The sequence below is a fragment of the Raphanus sativus genome, chromosome 7 (assembly GCF_000801105.2).
Source record: "Raphanus sativus cultivar WK10039 chromosome 7, ASM80110v3, whole genome shotgun sequence".
Taxonomy (NCBI): Eukaryota; Viridiplantae; Streptophyta; class Magnoliopsida; order Brassicales; family Brassicaceae; genus Raphanus; species Raphanus sativus.
The window spans coordinates 4,202,824-4,219,659 of record NC_079517.1 but is presented as its reverse complement, the minus strand read 5'-3'; the positions used below and the strand labels follow the sequence as shown (position 1 = coordinate 4,219,659).

Here is a 16,836-nt window from a genome sequence, read left to right as displayed (position 1 = left end):
TTTGTTTTATTCTCTCTCCAATCAACATATCGAAGCGCGGATATTATTTTTTACTTTTATGAAATATATTATTTGTTTGTAATTATTGAATGTATTTATCTAAGTAAAAATTTCTTTATAATAAATTTGACATATAGAGTGTCTTTGATAAACTATGTATTTATCTGGCTTTATTTTATTCCTTCTCCAATCAACATATTTATTTGGCTTGTTGTTAAAATAAATGATTTTAGAACGCAACTGTTTACTTTGATATTTTGTTTTAAACAATGTGACATATTTCTGTATTAATTGTGTTCAATTAAATATTTACATTGTAATTTAAATTTGTATACAAATCAACATATTTGTGTAGTTTGTTATTAAAAAAATGATTTGAATCCAAATGTAAGTACTCTTATAGTGATTTTTTCAGTTCATATAATTTTTTAAAATATATTTATTTCAACTGAACCAATTAATATTTTGTTAAATTGGCCCGTGAAATATATTTTTATACATCGATATTCAAAAGATCTGGTAACTAACGATACTCAAAAGATCTGGACCGAATCAGGTTATATGGTTATTTTTATTACAAATATCCGAACCCGTTTTAGATACATTGGTTATTTAGATATTTTTAGGTTCCTATACATCAGAACCGAATTCATCCAGATCTAGAATGATCCAACTCAAAATCCACACATAAGTTTATAATATTCAAGCGGGACTTGGTTACCAAAAAAAAGATACCCGAAAAGAATAACATGTACCTAAATAGACAGATAATGTTCATGTCTAAATGTTTATATAAATTAATAAAAAACTGTTTTATGTGTTTTGCTAAATTAAGTGAAATAGAAAGAGTTTTTTTATCAAGTAAAATAATTATATGGAGTGGAAAATTAAGTGACAATAAATGTAGGACATTTTAAGTATTTTGATTTAAGTTATTATTTTATTCACAAAACATATTTTTGAACTATGTTTTTGGGTACGTAATTTTCCACCGATTGTAACTAAAATAAAAATATTTTAGTAAAATAAAATAAACCAAATGTTTAATCATATATAAAACCTAATTATTTAGCATTTTTGATTTTATAATTGGCACAAAGTTAATATTGATTAACTAATAAATAAAAATATGCACTATTATTATTATGGTAATATAATTAATGATGTAATTTATTATTAAGGTAATATAATTAATTAAATTGTTAAACTAAGTGAAATATGGAAACACAATTAATAGATACTACTATTCAAGTTTCCAAACACTCCATTTTTTATAGCTATAACCAAACACACCAAATTTTTTTATTAATCTTATCCAAGTATCCAAACGCACCGAATTTGTACTTCACCTTTAATAAGATAGATGAGAAAAAATACACTACTCATAGACATGATGGGAGGAAATTATGTAACAAGAGAAGACTTGAGAAATTCAATATTTAGTTTTCTTAAGATAGATTTTTATGAAAGTAAATAATTGGCTGTATCGTCCAATTTATAGGAAAAATGGAGTATGAAACAATTAATAAAAACAATGATAATAGGAAAATAATATATACTATTGACAACATATAATAATAATAGGAAAGAAAATATATACAATTGACCACATGCGATATTGATACAATAATAGAAAAAATATATACTATTGAGTATTGATCATGCACAAATGTGTTAAGAAATATTTATCATAATACTCATAAGTTTGCACCCTTTATATTTAGAATCCCTTCACCATTTTTCTTATAAATTGGAACACATGCATTGCTTAGTATATTAAATCGAATTCTATAATATTAAGAGATTTTTTTAGCTATATAATTATAAAAACGTAAAACTAAACAATACCTTTAAAATTTGTAGATATTAAAAAGAAACTAATGGTATTGGAAATAGAAAATTACATTTTATAAAAATTGCATAAAACTCTGAAGAACTCATTTAGTAATAAAAATAGAACTAAACAATATTTTAAAAACTTTAAATTATTGTTATATTTATATTATTATATTATTTTTTATATTAATAATGATCTATGAATTATTAAAAACTTACCAAAAATATAAATTAACATTAAATATAAATGTTTATGTCACAATTAACTTCAAATCATATGTTAGTATGTCATATCAAAATCATTACGGTGATAAAATATAGAAAATCACTTCTCAATTAATGTCTAGAGACTGTTAGCTGTATATACACAAACATACACTAACACATAATCATAAAATCAAATATTTCATACTAAAAATATATATATATATATATATATATATATATATATATATATTTCATACTAAACCTTTAATACTGCATGGTTGAGCTACTTGCAGGGATCGGTTTTAGGTTCACTGACTTCTCTGGTTTATTCCCTAAACCATTAACGGCCACTCACCTCATCGGTTAAGCTGCTTGCAGCACTCTATGGTTTTTTCACTGTCCTGCTGTTCTCTGCCTCGATCTGGACTTGCTTAGTTTCATTGGATGAGATCTTGAGGTCTCCAAGTGGCGGCATTTGATTGGATCTCGTGGATGAAGAGAAGCTGACATGGCTTGAAGAAGATGTCTCCAAGAAACGAACGATGACGCATGTGATGTTGTCTTTACTCCCTCTCTTGATTGCTTCCGCCACAAGTTTCTTCGCAGAGTCCTCTGGATCTTCAACTTCCTTAACCATTGCAACTGCTTCCTGAAAAAATATGAATCAAGATTATAACAGCTAAAGGTGTAGAAAAAAAATGAAGACGTTAAAGAAGCAGACCTCATTAGAGAAAACATCCCATAGCCCGTCACTTGCTAGGATTAGAAACTCAAGAGTCTCGTCAATCTTTTCCTCCTATATTTCAACAACAACAACAAGCTGAAAAAAAGGCGCCAAGAAGATCATATGCAACGTGATGAAAATGTACCCGGATCTCTGGATCAGCAACAACATATTGCTTCAGAAGACGATCACCAAATGCACGAGAAACTGCAAGAACTCCTCCAACCCTCCAAGTCCCTGTTAAGTTAGGACTCTGTGCTGAGAGAAGCATGAAGAATAAGTTTGTAATCCTATAGTTTCTTGTTAATATACTTGCCTGCCCACATCACAAATCCACCAGCATTCTCAATCCTTTCACGCTCATCACTTTGGTCAGGTTTATGGTCCCTTGACACAGCAATAGCTACACAATACATAACTATTATATCAAGATAATATTTTTTTTGGTCAACATATCAAGATAATTTATAAGAAAGAATTGTGAATAATGTACTAGCAAATTAGTTACCAGTTCCGCCTCTGCTGATAACAGCTCGTGAATCACCAACATTTGCAACAAGTAAACGATCACCAATAAGAATAGCGGTAGACGCAGTCGAACCAGCATCTCTATTGTGGCTATCTTCCGATTTGAGAAGCTCAGAGTCTGTATGGTTATAGGCATCAGCTGAATAAAAAAAAATTGATGCAAATTAGAGTGCAGCATGGAAATAAATACATTTTGTGTTTAAAAAAAAAAACAACTTTGTTGAGGTTCTTGTGAGATTACTTATAGCTGATTTGGTGTCAGAGATAAACTTTGGATGAGTAATCAGATTAGTGAAAAGATGACGCTTCACATACTCAGCTGCCCTGGCTCCACCATGGCCTGGCAAAACAGTAAGTATATTACTATTTAATTTTCTGTTCCATAATGTCAGAACTAAGCTATATAGAGATACTCAATTAACACCTAAAACCAATCTTAAGGTCATGACTCAATGGTACCAGTGAAGAATCAAGATTCATAAGCTAGGCTGAAACTGATGATTCTAGGTTTTCTTGAGAGTAATGTATTAAAAGTTACCATCAAAAACGCCAAAAAGACCAACGATTTCTCCATCAACACCGTCGATCCTCGTCTCGAAGAAGTCTTCCATAGTTGATCTCTTCCCAGCAGAGCTTGCATATCCATAGCTGAATTTTCCATTCTGGCTGAAATTTGAATCATGTGTTAATGCACAAATCACAAGATCATTTAGAGAATCAAATGAGCAAAACAGAATCAATCACGTTACAAAATGAGATCACCAATTAAAAGCAAATAATCAAATATTCAATATAGCTTTTTGGTTGAGATAATTAAATGGAGAGCTGAGAGATGAATAGACCTGAGACCTCCACCGCTCGAAGGAGTTTCAACAGTCTGTGAAGCGTTGGAAGACGACAAGGCCAAGTCGAGATATCCCATTGTTTTTTTTTTCAAGAAAATTCAAACGATTACTCTTTCGAAATCAACAGACAAAATCTGCTGGTGCTGAGAACATAGAAAACTAAACCAGAAAAAGAAAGAGGAAACATGTGATCGATGTTCTGAGAGTGGGGAGGTTATTTCGGCCGAGGACGATGGTTTTGCTTCATTTTATGCTCTAATTATAGAAGGTTGAAAGAAAGAACCGAACAGGGTAAGTTAAAAAACGATAAACCAATGGCGCATGTACAGAATCTGACACGTGCTCTCGTTAAAGCAAAGTGATGCTAGAAATAGAATCACGTTGGTCCCTTGATGGTTGGTTATAATTATATGATCATTACCGCATACGTGTGGTCTGTTGACATTAGTCACATTACAATGACATTGACCATCATCGGCCTTGTTTGTATCTCTTTGATTAGAGTGATTTAACCCATTAAAGTTTACGATGTTTTTAAAGTTTGGCCCATGAGCCATAAGCTTTTACAGTTGTATACTGTGATAGTATTTTATTTTTTTGTAACAATACTGTGATACTATCTTAAAAAATAAAATTATTACTATTTTATTTGCATGTTCATGGTTAGCTTTTTTTTTTTACAATTAAAACTCTAATTTGATGATCGATGTAGAATCTATTCTTCGTAATATTTAAGAGCATCTCCAGTAATAAATACTCAACTAATTTTTTAGTGATGATAATGATTTACTTTTTATTTAACTTTTTGAAATCAGATATTTTGGTTTATGTTTATAGTAAAGTTTAGCACCCCACAACTATATACATATATATAATATATACATACATATTATTGTACTTTGAGATATCTAAGTTAGATATTTTTAATAGGAGTGCTCTAAGAATTATGTGTTAGAGCATCTCCAATTGTACACAAAAATTCATTATATATTTTATTCTAAAATACAATAATTTTATTATAGAATTGGATTTTTATAATAGAATTACACTATTTATAATAAAGTAAATTATATTGTATAATGTTGTTTTTTCATTGCATGACGGATGCATCCAAACGAACTTATCCTCGTACAGCACAGCCACTCAAGCTTTACCAAACTTGAACACTCTAAGTATGAGATAAAAGCTCTTTAAAAGATACAAACTTACCAATTTCATATTTTTTGTAAATTGAAAATTTTATTTGAGTAACCCCAAAAGGGGAGTGACAGGAGCAATTACAAATTCCGGGGGTTAACCGGAGACGGTGACGCTAGGTTACATGAGATCCGGCTACTGACAAACAAACCAATTTCATTTTGTTTTTCTCATCAAACTACATACAACCATCCGGAGCAAACCCGACCCGTCCCCCCGCACCGTCATAAACAACCTGTAGCGTCTTTTGCTGAACGTTCCCGAAAATAGCAACGTCACCATCGTCGCCATTCCCCGCAAACGCCAAACAAACCTGCGACACGTCAAACGCGTACAAAATCCCTTGCGAGTCAACTTTCACGACGGTGCCGCCTTCGAAGGAGAACGCGACTTTAGGGATCTCTACAGTCTCCAAGCCAGTGAAATCGTAGCACGTGTCGAGTATCGAACGTCCCATCGTAGACGTATAATTCGACATATTTTCCTTAAACGCGGTTCGTAGCGCCGCGTAGGCCTTGGGAGGGAGGCGGGTAATCACGGTGCCTGAGTCGATTATAGCACCAGGAGTAGAGAACACTGTTAAAGGAATCTCGAGTTCCTTTCCGGCGACGGTGATGCCTACGATATCGAGGCCGTAAAAGGAAGCGGTGTCTCTGACTTTGGAGATGGGAGTGTACTTGACGGAGTTGGATAATCCACCGGAGGATCCGAAGGTGAGATGGCCAGTGTAGTCTGAGGAAGAAGGGAGGCAGTAAGAGAATATGCAACTGTAGTTCATGGCCGTCTGCGACGGGAATGAGAATGTGCCCCGGCCAAGACCGAGAAGTCCTGCGGCACCGTAGAAAAGTCCTTGGTTGATCTCGCCGCAGCCAAAGTTAAGACCGTCGAAGACATCGGAGTTTAAAGTAAATTTCTCCTTGGCGAAAAATCCTGAGGTGAACGAGCTATCGCCGTATACGGTACCGTAGATGCAGCTGGAAGCCGAGCAGTTTTTATAGTAACCTAATCAAAATCAATGGGGTGGAATTTTTTTAAGAAATTTGAAAAAAAAAAAAAGAACTGAAAATCTTATTGGGCTTGATGACTTGTTTTGGGCTTGTCTCCAGTTAATCTAACCTTGGGAAGTGAGGGAATCGCAGACCTGGGATGAGCACGGGATGTTTGAGTAGGAAGAAGACGAGGAAGAGTTAAAGATGGGCTCCTCTTGTGGATAGCAAGTTCCATTTCCACCACATGGCTGGCATTGAGTCCACGTCAAATCGCTGCCTGTGTCGAAGACCAGAGATAGATTGTGTTTCGGCGTCCCTATTCCGACCGTAACGATGTAGTTTCCTGAACCGAGTATGCTTCCGTCTCTAGCCTCAAGATCCGTTGACAGGCGGCTTTGACTGACTCTGTATTGGGCTGTTAGCTTCTTTGAAAGCTTCGAGTGGATGGATTTTACGCGCGCCTGGTCGAGCCTGAGGACGTCGTCATGGTTGGGACTTGTCTTGGCTTTCTTACTGCTTAGACTCGAGCATGGGCCGTGTCTGTGCACCACGAGCAGCGACGACTTGGCATTAGATGCTGAAATCGATAAATCAGAGTCAAAACTATTAACCTCTATCTATTTTTGTTGGCACCATTCATCACATATAGCAGAATGAATCATTAGAAACTGGAACTGCATTAGCTAAGATAATGTCACCTCGTGGAGAAAGAACACATGATGATGATGATGAAGGAAAGAGAGAGCTGGCTTGAATTATGTGGAAAGAAACCTCTCCACTCTTTCTTTTTTGAGCTCCATCAGTACAACCAAAACTGAGACATACACAAAGAACTAAGGTTGTGATATTCAACAAATTCTTCATTTTCCACTCTCCCTCACAGCAATACTTATTAATTACATAATTTGGTTGGTCATTTTATAACCATATCCCTTTGCATCATCAAACTCTGAACTGTATGTAGAGCCACATATCACATACTGACATATAAGTAGGGTATAAAGATGATCTTTATGAAATCAGTTATGACCACTAACTTAAGATGGGGTTAGAAAAGTCTACCGTATTTATAAAGCTAATATATACCTCAACACTCTTCTTGAACCAGCACAAAAAGAAAGAAAGAAAGAAACATAATAGACACAGAACTGTTTAGGACTTGCTTGCTTTACTCCCCATGACCTCTAGAAGAAGCTCAGAATTATATGTCTAATACAGTGTCAAAGAAAGAGACAATAGGATCAGCGGCTACGGTCAGAGTCGTGGGAAATGAAATGCATACAATAATCCCGTTCAATTGAATCCATCTCAAAACAAGTCTTAGATGGAATATATATTAGAATCGCTCCCTGTAATTTTTGTTTTTAATATTCATGTATGTACTAATACATCATGTATTATACAAGTATATACCTTGAGTCTCAAAAGAACACACAAGAAAAGTATTTAGTCTTCGACTGATGAGGGTTGCTCCATCATTTTCTGTTTTCTGTCATTAATTTGCATCAAGAAACCAAGGGGCAGTTGTTTTCTGTGAATACAGGATACATTTTACCAACAAAGAGAAAAAAAACAATATACATAAATACACGTAAACTCCATATGCAGGTGGTAAACATGATACATGTTAATTAACTCTTAATTAGATCTATAACTTTACAATTTCGAAATATTATATACGTGTACTAAGAGCATTTATCTGACTAGTTTTCTTGACTAAACAAAGAGAAGACTAAAAGCATTTACCTGACAAAACAAAGAGAAGACCTTTCTCAAAAAAAAAGAAAAGACAAAACAAAGAGAAGACTCTGGCAACGTGCCATATGATACAGTGTTTTGTGAATGCAAATAGATTAATAAATATATAACAATATTGAACTTAACTTATTGTATAATGCTAAGATGATCAGAGAAAATGGTAATGAAAAATTTGAAAAATTATTTAAATGTTCACATTAGAAAACACATCAGATTAAATATACAAAATAAATTACAATCACATTTTAAACAGAACGGATAAACTGTATTAGCTAAACAAACACTTTATAAAACAATATTTGTAAAAGAATTACAAAAATACAAAGAGAGGTAGAGATATGTGTACTGTGTAGTGCAGTAGGAGTCGGGGTGTGCATGCAAGTGTTTACGAGGAATTCTTTGTTACACTTTTTAATTTACGTGTTGAGTTGAGAGAGATTTATATATAGCGCGTTTAACCAATTGACATTCATAATAAAACATAAGGATATGGAAAACGAGTGAACGACCATAGTGGAGCACAGTGGCGGTCCCAGAAAAAAATATACGTGGGTTCAAAAGGGTTCACATTGTAGTTGAGGAGACTCGAACTTGTGTTTTGTGGGTTCAGTGCTGCACTATCTAACCAACTAGGCCACAAATGATCAGTGAAAATAGCCCACAAATAAAATTTTTGTTACTTTTTGTGGTGTCAACTGACACCATTAGAGTTCAAGTAGGTTCGCCACTGGTGGAGCATTAGAGAAGAAACGTCTTTTCTACTATACGTCACGGTCAATCTGTTTCTTTCATAATTCGATCGCACTCAAGGTGGGGATATTTAATATGAGCTGTATTAAGATAATACCATAGAAAATAAACTATTGCATCCAAGCAAACTTATTCTCGTACACATACTTTGACACTTTCACAGACGGCCACTCAAAGCTTACAAACACTTGATTAATTAAAGGATAAAGCACTTTAAAATACAAGCTCAACAGTTTACTTTTGTTTGTCATCAACTACATACAACCATTGGGAGCAAACCCTACCCGACCGCCCGGAACATCGTACACAACTTGCATTGTCCTTTGCTGAACGTTCCCGAAAATAGCAATGTCATCACCGTTGCTATTCCCTGCAAACGCCAGACAAACCTGCGACACATCAAACACGTACAAAACCCCTGTAAAGTCAAGTTCCACGACGGTGCCGCCTTTGAAGGAGAAGGAGACTTTAGGGATTTCCACAGACTCCAAGCCAGTGAAATCGTAGCACGTGTCAAACAGCGACCGTCCCGACGCAGTCTTATAATTCGACATCTTCTCCTTGAACGCGGTTCGAAGTGCCGGGTAGGCCTGTGGAGGGAGACGAGTAATCACGGTACCAGAGTCGATTATAGCACCGGGAGTAGAGAACACGGTTACAGGTATCTCCAGTTCCTTGTCACCCACGGAGATACCTACGATATCAAGGCCATAAAAGGATGCACTCTCATGGACGACTGAGGAGATGGTAGTGTATTTGAGTGAATTAGATAATCCAGCGGATCCGAAAGTGAGATGGCCAGTGTACTGTGGGGAGGAAGGGAGGCAGTAGGAGAATATATTGTCGTACGTCATCGCCGTCTGCGAGGGAAACGAGAATTTGCCGCGGCCAAGACCGAGAAGTCCCGCTATACCTCTGAAAAGTCCATAATTGTCCTGACCGCAGCCAATGGTCGGGACTCGTTGTAGGACCTTAATTTACAAAGGGGCACGATCTGAATAATTGTAAGATAAATTATAAAGAACATTGAATAAATATAGAAATACCATGAATCAAACGAGATGGACAATGAGTTTTTGCAGAGTCAAGACTTGGAAATCTCTTTCCTTAACTCAAAAATCGCCCCGTAGTGTGACGGTTGGATGACGATTAGAGTCCCAGGGTAAAACTGCATATTTCTTCTTTTCACAATCACTTGAATAAGAAGCCTAGCAAACCTTTATTATGTGTGTACTCTCATTGAAAAATGAGAAGAAAAATAAGAAGAAAAGTGGAAGAGATTGTTGTTCTTCACCATGTACTTAATGGAATGAGATGAAACATTATATAGCCTCACAAATGCCAAAAACGTTTTTGGTCTTAGTGGAGATAGTGCAACATTAATTTTTTGGTATTAACTACAAAATTAAACACAAAATTAAAGAGATTTCTTAGCTTGGTGACCAAGACTAATTCTTAACAAGAATTAATGAGTTTTGACCAAGTTTTATTCTCTAAAAGACTTGTTTATTTTTCTAATCAAAATTTCATTTATGTAGTGATCAATTACATAAAATAAACTTTGATTAAAAATATAGATTGTTGGATCATTATCCATGTACCCGAACCATTATCTAAACCAAACTCAAGTCCGAGTTTACATTGACTCAACTTGGTGTGTGCACTTGGTTTAGTATATATTCACATATCTCTATAATTGTCTAAAGTTATCAACCTTGTTAGACTTCTCCACACTGTCCATTTTGTGTTGTTAAAGCAACAATTTTAAGACAAATATTTCTCATTCAAACAAACTTCAATTTTAACATCTTTATATATAAAGAAGGCTTTCTATCTCTCCCGCAGTGTCCACGTCGGATTCCACCTAGATAATTCATGCTCTTTAGCGTCGACACGTGTTACGTTCGGTGAAACTCGCCGTTTCATTAAACGTTGGCGTCATGGGCTTTTGCATTTGAGCTGGGCCTTTTGTTTCTACGATTATGCCAACCTATCAAGTGTTTTTACGTATTAGGTTTTTTCTCTCTTCATCTCTGCCATTAGAATGAGACAGAACCAGAGTTCCGAGAGATGTTTCATCTTCTTACTATCAAACTATACCAATTACAAATTCCCCATCTTAAATTCCTTCTTAAATGATCGCCCATGATTTACCTTGAATGCGAGTTTCTTCATGCAAGGCGGTTGGATTTTGATTATAAAAAGGTAAGCTTTTTCTGCTATGAACAAGACAGTAGACTTATATCCAGAAAATTTCTAGCGCATCGATATTTCTTTTCGACCTGAAGACCGACGATGCTCCTCCTTGTTCAAGTCCGGTTGTTCAGCTTCTGGGAGGCCAGGAACGTACATGGGAGTGGATATGCTTCTACTGAATTCTCTGGTTACTTTTAAATCTCAGCTTCAGTTCATTTTTTTTTAATTTTATAATTCTAATTTTTACGATTCCGTTGTGTTGAATCTTTATTACCAATTTTTCCTGTTTAGATCTTTGTCTGACATAGATTTTTTTCTTGATTAAGTCTCTGGCTGCTTCCCTTAATAGGTTTTATGAAATTAAAACTAAAGTGAAGAATATTCATTCTAATCAAAGTTCTCCCAGTTAACTAATTCTCTTTTGAGCTTCTGATATAAAACAAAAGTTGTATTATTATTGTCAATGTGAGGTCCTTTGGTAACTCGAGGTTTAATTGAGAACGTGTGTGGTATGTCACTAGGAGCGAGATGGAGGGCTACGAGCAAGCGGCGGAGAGCAAGTCAGCACTCGGCAAGGCAGCTCTCGGCGGAGAGAAAAAAAGAAAGCGGCAGAGAGCGATGGAGCCAGTAGTGGAGAGCAAGAGCGGAGAGCGATGAACAAACAGTGTTGAGATGGATCAGCTGACGGAAAGAGTGAGATAGTAGCCATGGAACAAGCGACATAGAGTGTGACAAGAGATAGGCTCTCGGATTACATGGGAGTTTGATAGGCTCTCGGACAGGTAAATTAATCACTCTTTTGTGGGAAAACAGATTACAAAGGCCATGTCTAATTGTGCTTCTTTCTTTCAAAGTAGATACTCATGATAAGAAGATGACGCCTAACAACATATCGAATCTGTAATCTTTGTATTTGTTCAAATTTGATGATTCTTATAGGACTATTAACTCATATGTTTAATTATGTTGCCACTTTAACAGGAGTGCTGAGATCACATAAGCTCTAATGATACAGATGGAAGTTCTGAGATCACATAAGCTCTAATGATACAGATGGAAGTTCAGAAACATCTCCCTAAGCACACAGTGTGTATAGCTTGCGATTGAATGGGAGTAAGTGGAAAGACTTCGGCCAGTGGAAAACCGAAGAACTATCAAAAGAAAACTTTGTAATAATACGAGCGCTCATATACATTGCATTTGTAAATAATGATAATTTCAGCTTAAGCACGTATTAGATATACCTCTGTAACTTTCAGTCTGTTTAAACTTAGAAGTAATTGTCTCTCTTTGTATATCACAGTTACCGAATATTGATGGAAGTTTGGTGTTTGTTGATTAAAAAATTATTGACCAGGCCAGGTATTATATTCTTAAAGCGTGGATGCAAGTAATGTTTGCTTCTCTACCATCCATCTGAATTTATCTAATATTAAAATATTTATTTATTAATATTTACTGTTTTGGAAATGAACGGCATAATAATTGTTGTATTGCAGCTGAGTTTTACAATTATATAAAATAGAGATCCTAAAGATATCGTCACCATCTGTGGAAATTAATAGTGTCCGAATTGCGCAACATTAGTATTCTCCAGTTTAAAAAGAGAGTGAAAAAGTTCTCTTTCGAATATTGAATTTTTAGACTCTAACTTAATATATGTATGGTTATATATACCACAGAGTTGAATCTTATCATATAATCTCTCAACACCCGATCTTCTTGAACGAAATTTAGTATTCTTTATTTGAACTTTATGTTTTTATTATGTAAAACTGAAATATAAATAATAATAGTTTATATATTATTATATTTTATGAATTATGTTTGCTAATTTTGCATTCTCAAAAAATAGAAAATAATGAAAGTTACTGTCATTTTAATTCAAAAATATTTATTAAAAATAACAATACGATTTCAGAATTATTTTCATTATTTGTTTGTCTATATCATCATCTATTATAATGATTTTAAATGCTTCATAAGTTAATATTAAATAGTTTTTATTTTAACTTTCCGCCCGTAGGGCGGGCTTGCTCTAGTATGTATTAAAATTGAGTTCCAACACTCGTCATGGGTTTCTTGCTGCTTAGGCTCGAGCATGGGCCGTATCTGTGAGCCACGCGCAGTGACGACTTGGTACTAGATGCTGAAAATTTAGCGTTAAAAATATTAACCTCTGTTGGCACCATTCATCGTATATAGTAAAATCATGAATCATTAGAGACTGGAACTGTTTTATTAGCTAAGATAATCTCTCACCTCTTGGAGAAAAAATACATGGTGCTGATGATGAAGGAAACAGAGAGCTGGCTTGAATTCTACGAGAAGAAACCTCTCCACTTTCTCTCTTTTGAGCTCCATCGGTACGACCGCAACTGAGCCATACACAAATGATTATAGTTATGTTATTCAATAAATTCTTCATTTTGCACTCTACTAAATACATGAAACTGGTTAGGCATTTTATAACCAAATTTCTTTGCTAAAGAAACTCTGTAGTTGACGTTGTTAAACTCAAGGCTAGCCACATATATCATACCATTAATATGTAGGGTACTGAGAGATACGTGAAATCGGTTATGAGTCTTATGACCATTAATATAAGATAAGTGTTAGAAAAGTCTACCATGTTTATAACTTAATTGTTAGAAAAGTCTACCTTATTTATAACTTAATTGTTCAGCTCTCTAATTGAGCCAGCAAAAATAAACACAATAGAGAAACCTTTCAGGACTTGCATCCTCTTACCTCCAATGACCCTAGAAGAAGCTTTGAACCTATTATCATTGCAGTAACTTATAGCTTGCACGAGACCGAGCTATAACAGCCTAGGATCGGCGACGTTGATGTTGACACAATGCACTTTACTTTCTGACACACGCACTTCACTTTCTTCTGGCTTCTCTCTCTGTCATCAGAATCTAATATGTCAAACGCACTGTCAATGAAAGACACAATAGGATCAGCGGCTAAGGCCAAAGCCGTGGGAAATGCAATGCCTCTACTCTAACCGAATCCATCTTCAAAACATAAAGGAAATATACTAGAATCGCTCCTTGTAATTTTACTTTTAATATTCATGTATGTACTGTACCAATAATGCATCATGCTTTACACAAGTATAACTTGAGTGACGAGTCTCAGAAGAACACACAAGAAAAGGATTTAGTCTTCGACTAACGAGGGACTTTGTAGGTCCGCCATTTTCTGTCATTTTACGAAAAAACAAAGGGCTTATTAACCAATAGATTGATAAATATATAACAATATTGAATTTAACTTGTTTTATCATGCTAAAAAGCCTAAAATGATCAGAGAAAATGGTAAGGTTAAATTAGAAAAATCATGTAAATGTTCATTAAAATATAACACATCAGATTATATAAACAAAAAAATATCACAATAACATTTTAAAGAGAAACGCATAAAGTATATTAGCAAAACAAACGCATAAAAAACGTGGCCATTTCTATAGTTTAGCATTATTGAACGTGTTACGTATATACGTCAACTGTTTCTTTCTTTTCTGACACAGAGTTTGTCGTAAGTTGTTCAAATTAGCAAAGAGAAGTAGAGAACTTGCTACGTCTATTTTCATTTTATTTTTCTAAACAATGTTTCCAAATAAAAGAAAAAAACAAACAATTTTTCTAATAACAACTGCATGCAATGAGTATAGTAATCAAACAACTTAAGATATGAATACATTATAACAAATGCAACTCACTATAATTCGGATTCTTAAAAATATAACGTGAAGCTTGTCCGTCATGAAAGTAGCTGCATGATCGTGTTTTTAGGTGTTTCCATTTCCGATAGTCTCGATGTAGCTCCCCCAATCGAGCTCGCTCTTCCTCTTACTCACGTCCTTGACCGATATATCTTTACTTTTAGATTCGGTTTGCCTTGGTTGGTCAGCGAAATTATTTGACAGTCTAGAGTGGATGTAGTCTAAGCGTGCTCGATCCTGCCTGAGGATGTTTTCAAGGTCGAGTCTCGTAACTTTGCTTCTCCTAAGAGGTGAGCGCACGACATGCTTGTCCACTACGTGCAGCGACCCCTTGGTATTAGATCCTGAGCAATGAAATTCACGATAATTAAAAGCAACAAAAGACCCAAAGATATATATATATATATATATCTCGCAAAGATTAAGATAAAGAAAGCATTATAGATTGAACTGGCTGATTAAGATAATAACCTGTTGATAAAAGAGAGCTGAGTTGAACTGTGTGATAATCCACTTTCCCACTATCTCTTTCTTGAGCTCCCTCAGTACAACCCCAGTTGAGATATACACAAAAGATTAGTATTATAATCAACAAATTTCTCATTATAATGCTCATTGATTTCACCCTCTCCCTAACAACAGCAATCTTTTAAAAATGTCACTCAGTTACATGAACTTGGCTGGTCCTTTTATAGCCAATATGTTTCCTGAAGAAAGTGTCTTGTTATTGGTGTATGAAACCCTAGACAACCAATCACTTAAGTTGGGACCCTCTTTCCACGTCCAGTGTACTAAAGGGGTTGTAATATTCCAAGTGGCTTACAAAAAGGGTCGTAATAAATTTTTCATTATATTTTTGTTTAATTCGGTGTGTTTTGTCTACATTCCAAGTCTTTAAGTCTAGCCGTATTAAAGGGGTTGTAATATTCCACCAAGTAAGCAATTGATTGAGCAGTGAATCCACCCAACTAGTTGCAAATATGCTATTTTAAGTAGGTCCATGCGCTCTTCGTTACTCAACTCATTACACAAAAAGAAATATTTATATGTAGTAAAAAAGCAACATTTTTTTAAAAAAGCATGTTTGTCGGTTTGACTGAGATGAAATTATCTGTGGGTTAATGAAATAATAAAGTTGAAAAAAGAGAAAAAAGGACTGAGATGAAATTATTTTCCACCATTTTGAATTTGAATTTGCACGCACGCGTCACAAAAGATTTCTTCACAAGTCTAGAAGAACGTTTCTTTCAAAACAAACAGAAAAAGTCTAAGAACACGGATAACTTTCGAGACGTCTGAAACAGTACCCCTAAAAGTGCGATTGTGAAATGCAACCCCACGCCGTCGGCGAAGCCCCACGCTCGCCGATGAGAACTCCCGACCCCCCCCCCCCTTCTCCAGTGGCTCCCTCGATTCCATCTCCCCCGGATCTCCTCTGCATCTTGGGTCTCAACTCCCTCTCAGATCCAGTTTCGGTTCCTACTCGAGCAAGTAATCTCTGTCCAGATCTACCCTCCAATGTCGCTCCCCATGGAAAAGCTTCAACCTTTAAGGCTCCCAGCTCCTCCTTGGTGCCTCCAGCTTCTACACCAGCCTGGATCTCAAAGTTGAAGTCTGCTCACCGAAATCTCTCTCGTGTTTCAACTCCCACCATCTCCGACGATGGCATTCCTACCGTTCAGGCTCCGGATTCCATCACTCTTACATCCACAAATCGCTGGAACAACTACATTGTTGCAGTTTTTCATGGAGATCCTCCCTCGCCGGCAAAGGTCTTTGCAGATCTGAACCCTATATGGGGGACTCAGGGAAGGATATCAGTTAAACACCACTCCAAAAGAGTTTATCTCATCTACATCCCCTGCGAAATTATTAGGAATTGGGTTATTGAAGTTGGTTACTGGCAATCCGGAAATTGCTCTTTCACACCGGCATTGTGGTCTCCGACAGCAAATCTGGTCCCTCAGAAGCTGGTATCAGCTCCTGTTTGGTTTCTCATTCGACATATTCCTCAGGATCTCTGGTCGACGGAAGGCTTCAGCACTATTGCCTCCGGACTTGGGAATCCAGTAC

General features: G+C 35.6%; 4 protein-coding genes across 5 annotated transcripts; all 4 read right to left on the bottom strand.

Moving 5' to 3' along the window:
- Positions 1 to 2,280: 2,280 nt before the first annotated feature.
- Positions 2,281 to 4,562, bottom strand: LOC108816287 (probable protein phosphatase 2C 69). Of its 2 annotated transcripts, none has more exons than XM_018588867.2 (8): positions 4,138 to 4,562; positions 3,834 to 3,961; positions 3,537 to 3,635; positions 3,276 to 3,434; positions 3,084 to 3,170; positions 2,913 to 3,004; positions 2,765 to 2,839; positions 2,281 to 2,685 (listed from the first exon to the last, which is right to left on the bottom strand). In XM_018588867.2, exons 1-8 carry the CDS (start codon positions 4,215 to 4,217, stop codon positions 2,437 to 2,439), a joined length of 969 nt encoding a protein of 322 aa, XP_018444369.1. In that variant the 5' UTR covers positions 4,218 to 4,562; the 3' UTR covers positions 2,281 to 2,436. The 2 variants fall into 2 exon arrangements, with proteins under 2 accessions (XP_018444369.1, XP_018444368.1); XM_018588866.2 differs by having other exon boundaries at positions 2,281 to 2,692; positions 4,138 to 4,558.
- A 797-nt stretch (positions 4,563 to 5,359) lies between these two features.
- Positions 5,360 to 7,276, bottom strand: LOC108814634 (aspartyl protease family protein At5g10770). Its single transcript, XM_018587249.2, has 3 exons — positions 7,025 to 7,276; positions 6,454 to 6,903; positions 5,360 to 6,339 (listed from the first exon to the last, which is right to left on the bottom strand). The coding sequence occupies exons 1-3, from the start codon at positions 7,188 to 7,190 to the stop codon at positions 5,516 to 5,518; spliced, it is 1,440 nt and encodes a 479-aa protein (XP_018442751.1). The 5' UTR covers positions 7,191 to 7,276; the 3' UTR covers positions 5,360 to 5,515.
- A 1,772-nt stretch (positions 7,277 to 9,048) lies between these two features.
- On the bottom strand, positions 9,049 to 10,575 carry LOC108816772 (aspartyl protease family protein At5g10770-like). The gene is made up of 2 exons (XM_056990910.1): positions 10,549 to 10,575; positions 9,049 to 9,805 (listed from the first exon to the last, which is right to left on the bottom strand). Exons 1-2 carry the CDS (start codon positions 10,573 to 10,575, stop codon positions 9,089 to 9,091), a joined length of 744 nt encoding a protein of 247 aa, XP_056846890.1. The 3' UTR covers positions 9,049 to 9,088.
- A 4,027-nt stretch (positions 10,576 to 14,602) lies between these two features.
- On the bottom strand, positions 14,603 to 15,443 carry LOC108816773 (aspartyl protease family protein At5g10770). Its single transcript, XM_018589340.2, has 2 exons — positions 15,235 to 15,443; positions 14,603 to 15,107 (listed from the first exon to the last, which is right to left on the bottom strand). Exons 1-2 carry the CDS (start codon positions 15,377 to 15,379, stop codon positions 14,830 to 14,832), a joined length of 423 nt encoding a protein of 140 aa, XP_018444842.1. The 5' UTR covers positions 15,380 to 15,443; the 3' UTR covers positions 14,603 to 14,829.
- Positions 15,444 to 16,836: the final 1,393 nt, after the last annotated feature.

Coding starts and splice junctions, on each gene's coding strand:
- LOC108816287 (XM_018588866.2), bottom strand. CDS start 4,217: ATGGGATATCTCGACTTGGCCTTGTCGTCTTCCAACGCTTCACAGACT. Junction 2,840..2,912: donor TTGCTGATCCAGAGATCCGG/GTACATTTTCAT, acceptor GTTGAAATATAG/GAGGAAAAGATTGACGAGAC. Junction 2,693..2,764: donor GGGATGTTTTCTCTAATGAG/GTCTGCTTCTTT, acceptor ATATTTTTTCAG/GAAGCAGTTGCAATGGTTAA.
- LOC108814634 (XM_018587249.2), bottom strand. CDS start 7,190: ATGAAGAATTTGTTGAATATCACAACCTTAGTTCTTTGTGTATGTCTC. Junction 6,904..7,024: donor ATGTGTTCTTTCTCCACGAG/GTGACATTATCT, acceptor TATCGATTTCAG/CATCTAATGCCAAGTCGTCG. Junction 6,340..6,453: donor CGATTCCCTCACTTCCCAAG/GTTAGATTAACT, acceptor GATTTTGATTAG/GTTACTATAAAAACTGCTCG.
- LOC108816772 (XM_056990910.1), bottom strand. CDS start 10,575: ATGGACAGTGTGGAGAAGTCTAACAAG. Junction 9,806..10,548: donor GTGTGGAGAAGTCTAACAAG/GTTGATAACTTT, acceptor TTGTAAATTAAG/GTCCTACAACGAGTCCCGAC.
- LOC108816773 (XM_018589340.2), bottom strand. CDS start 15,379: ATGAGCATTATAATGAGAAATTTGTTGATTATAATACTAATCTTTTGT. Junction 15,108..15,234: donor CAGCTCTCTTTTATCAACAG/GTTATTATCTTA, acceptor TTCATTGCTCAG/GATCTAATACCAAGGGGTCG.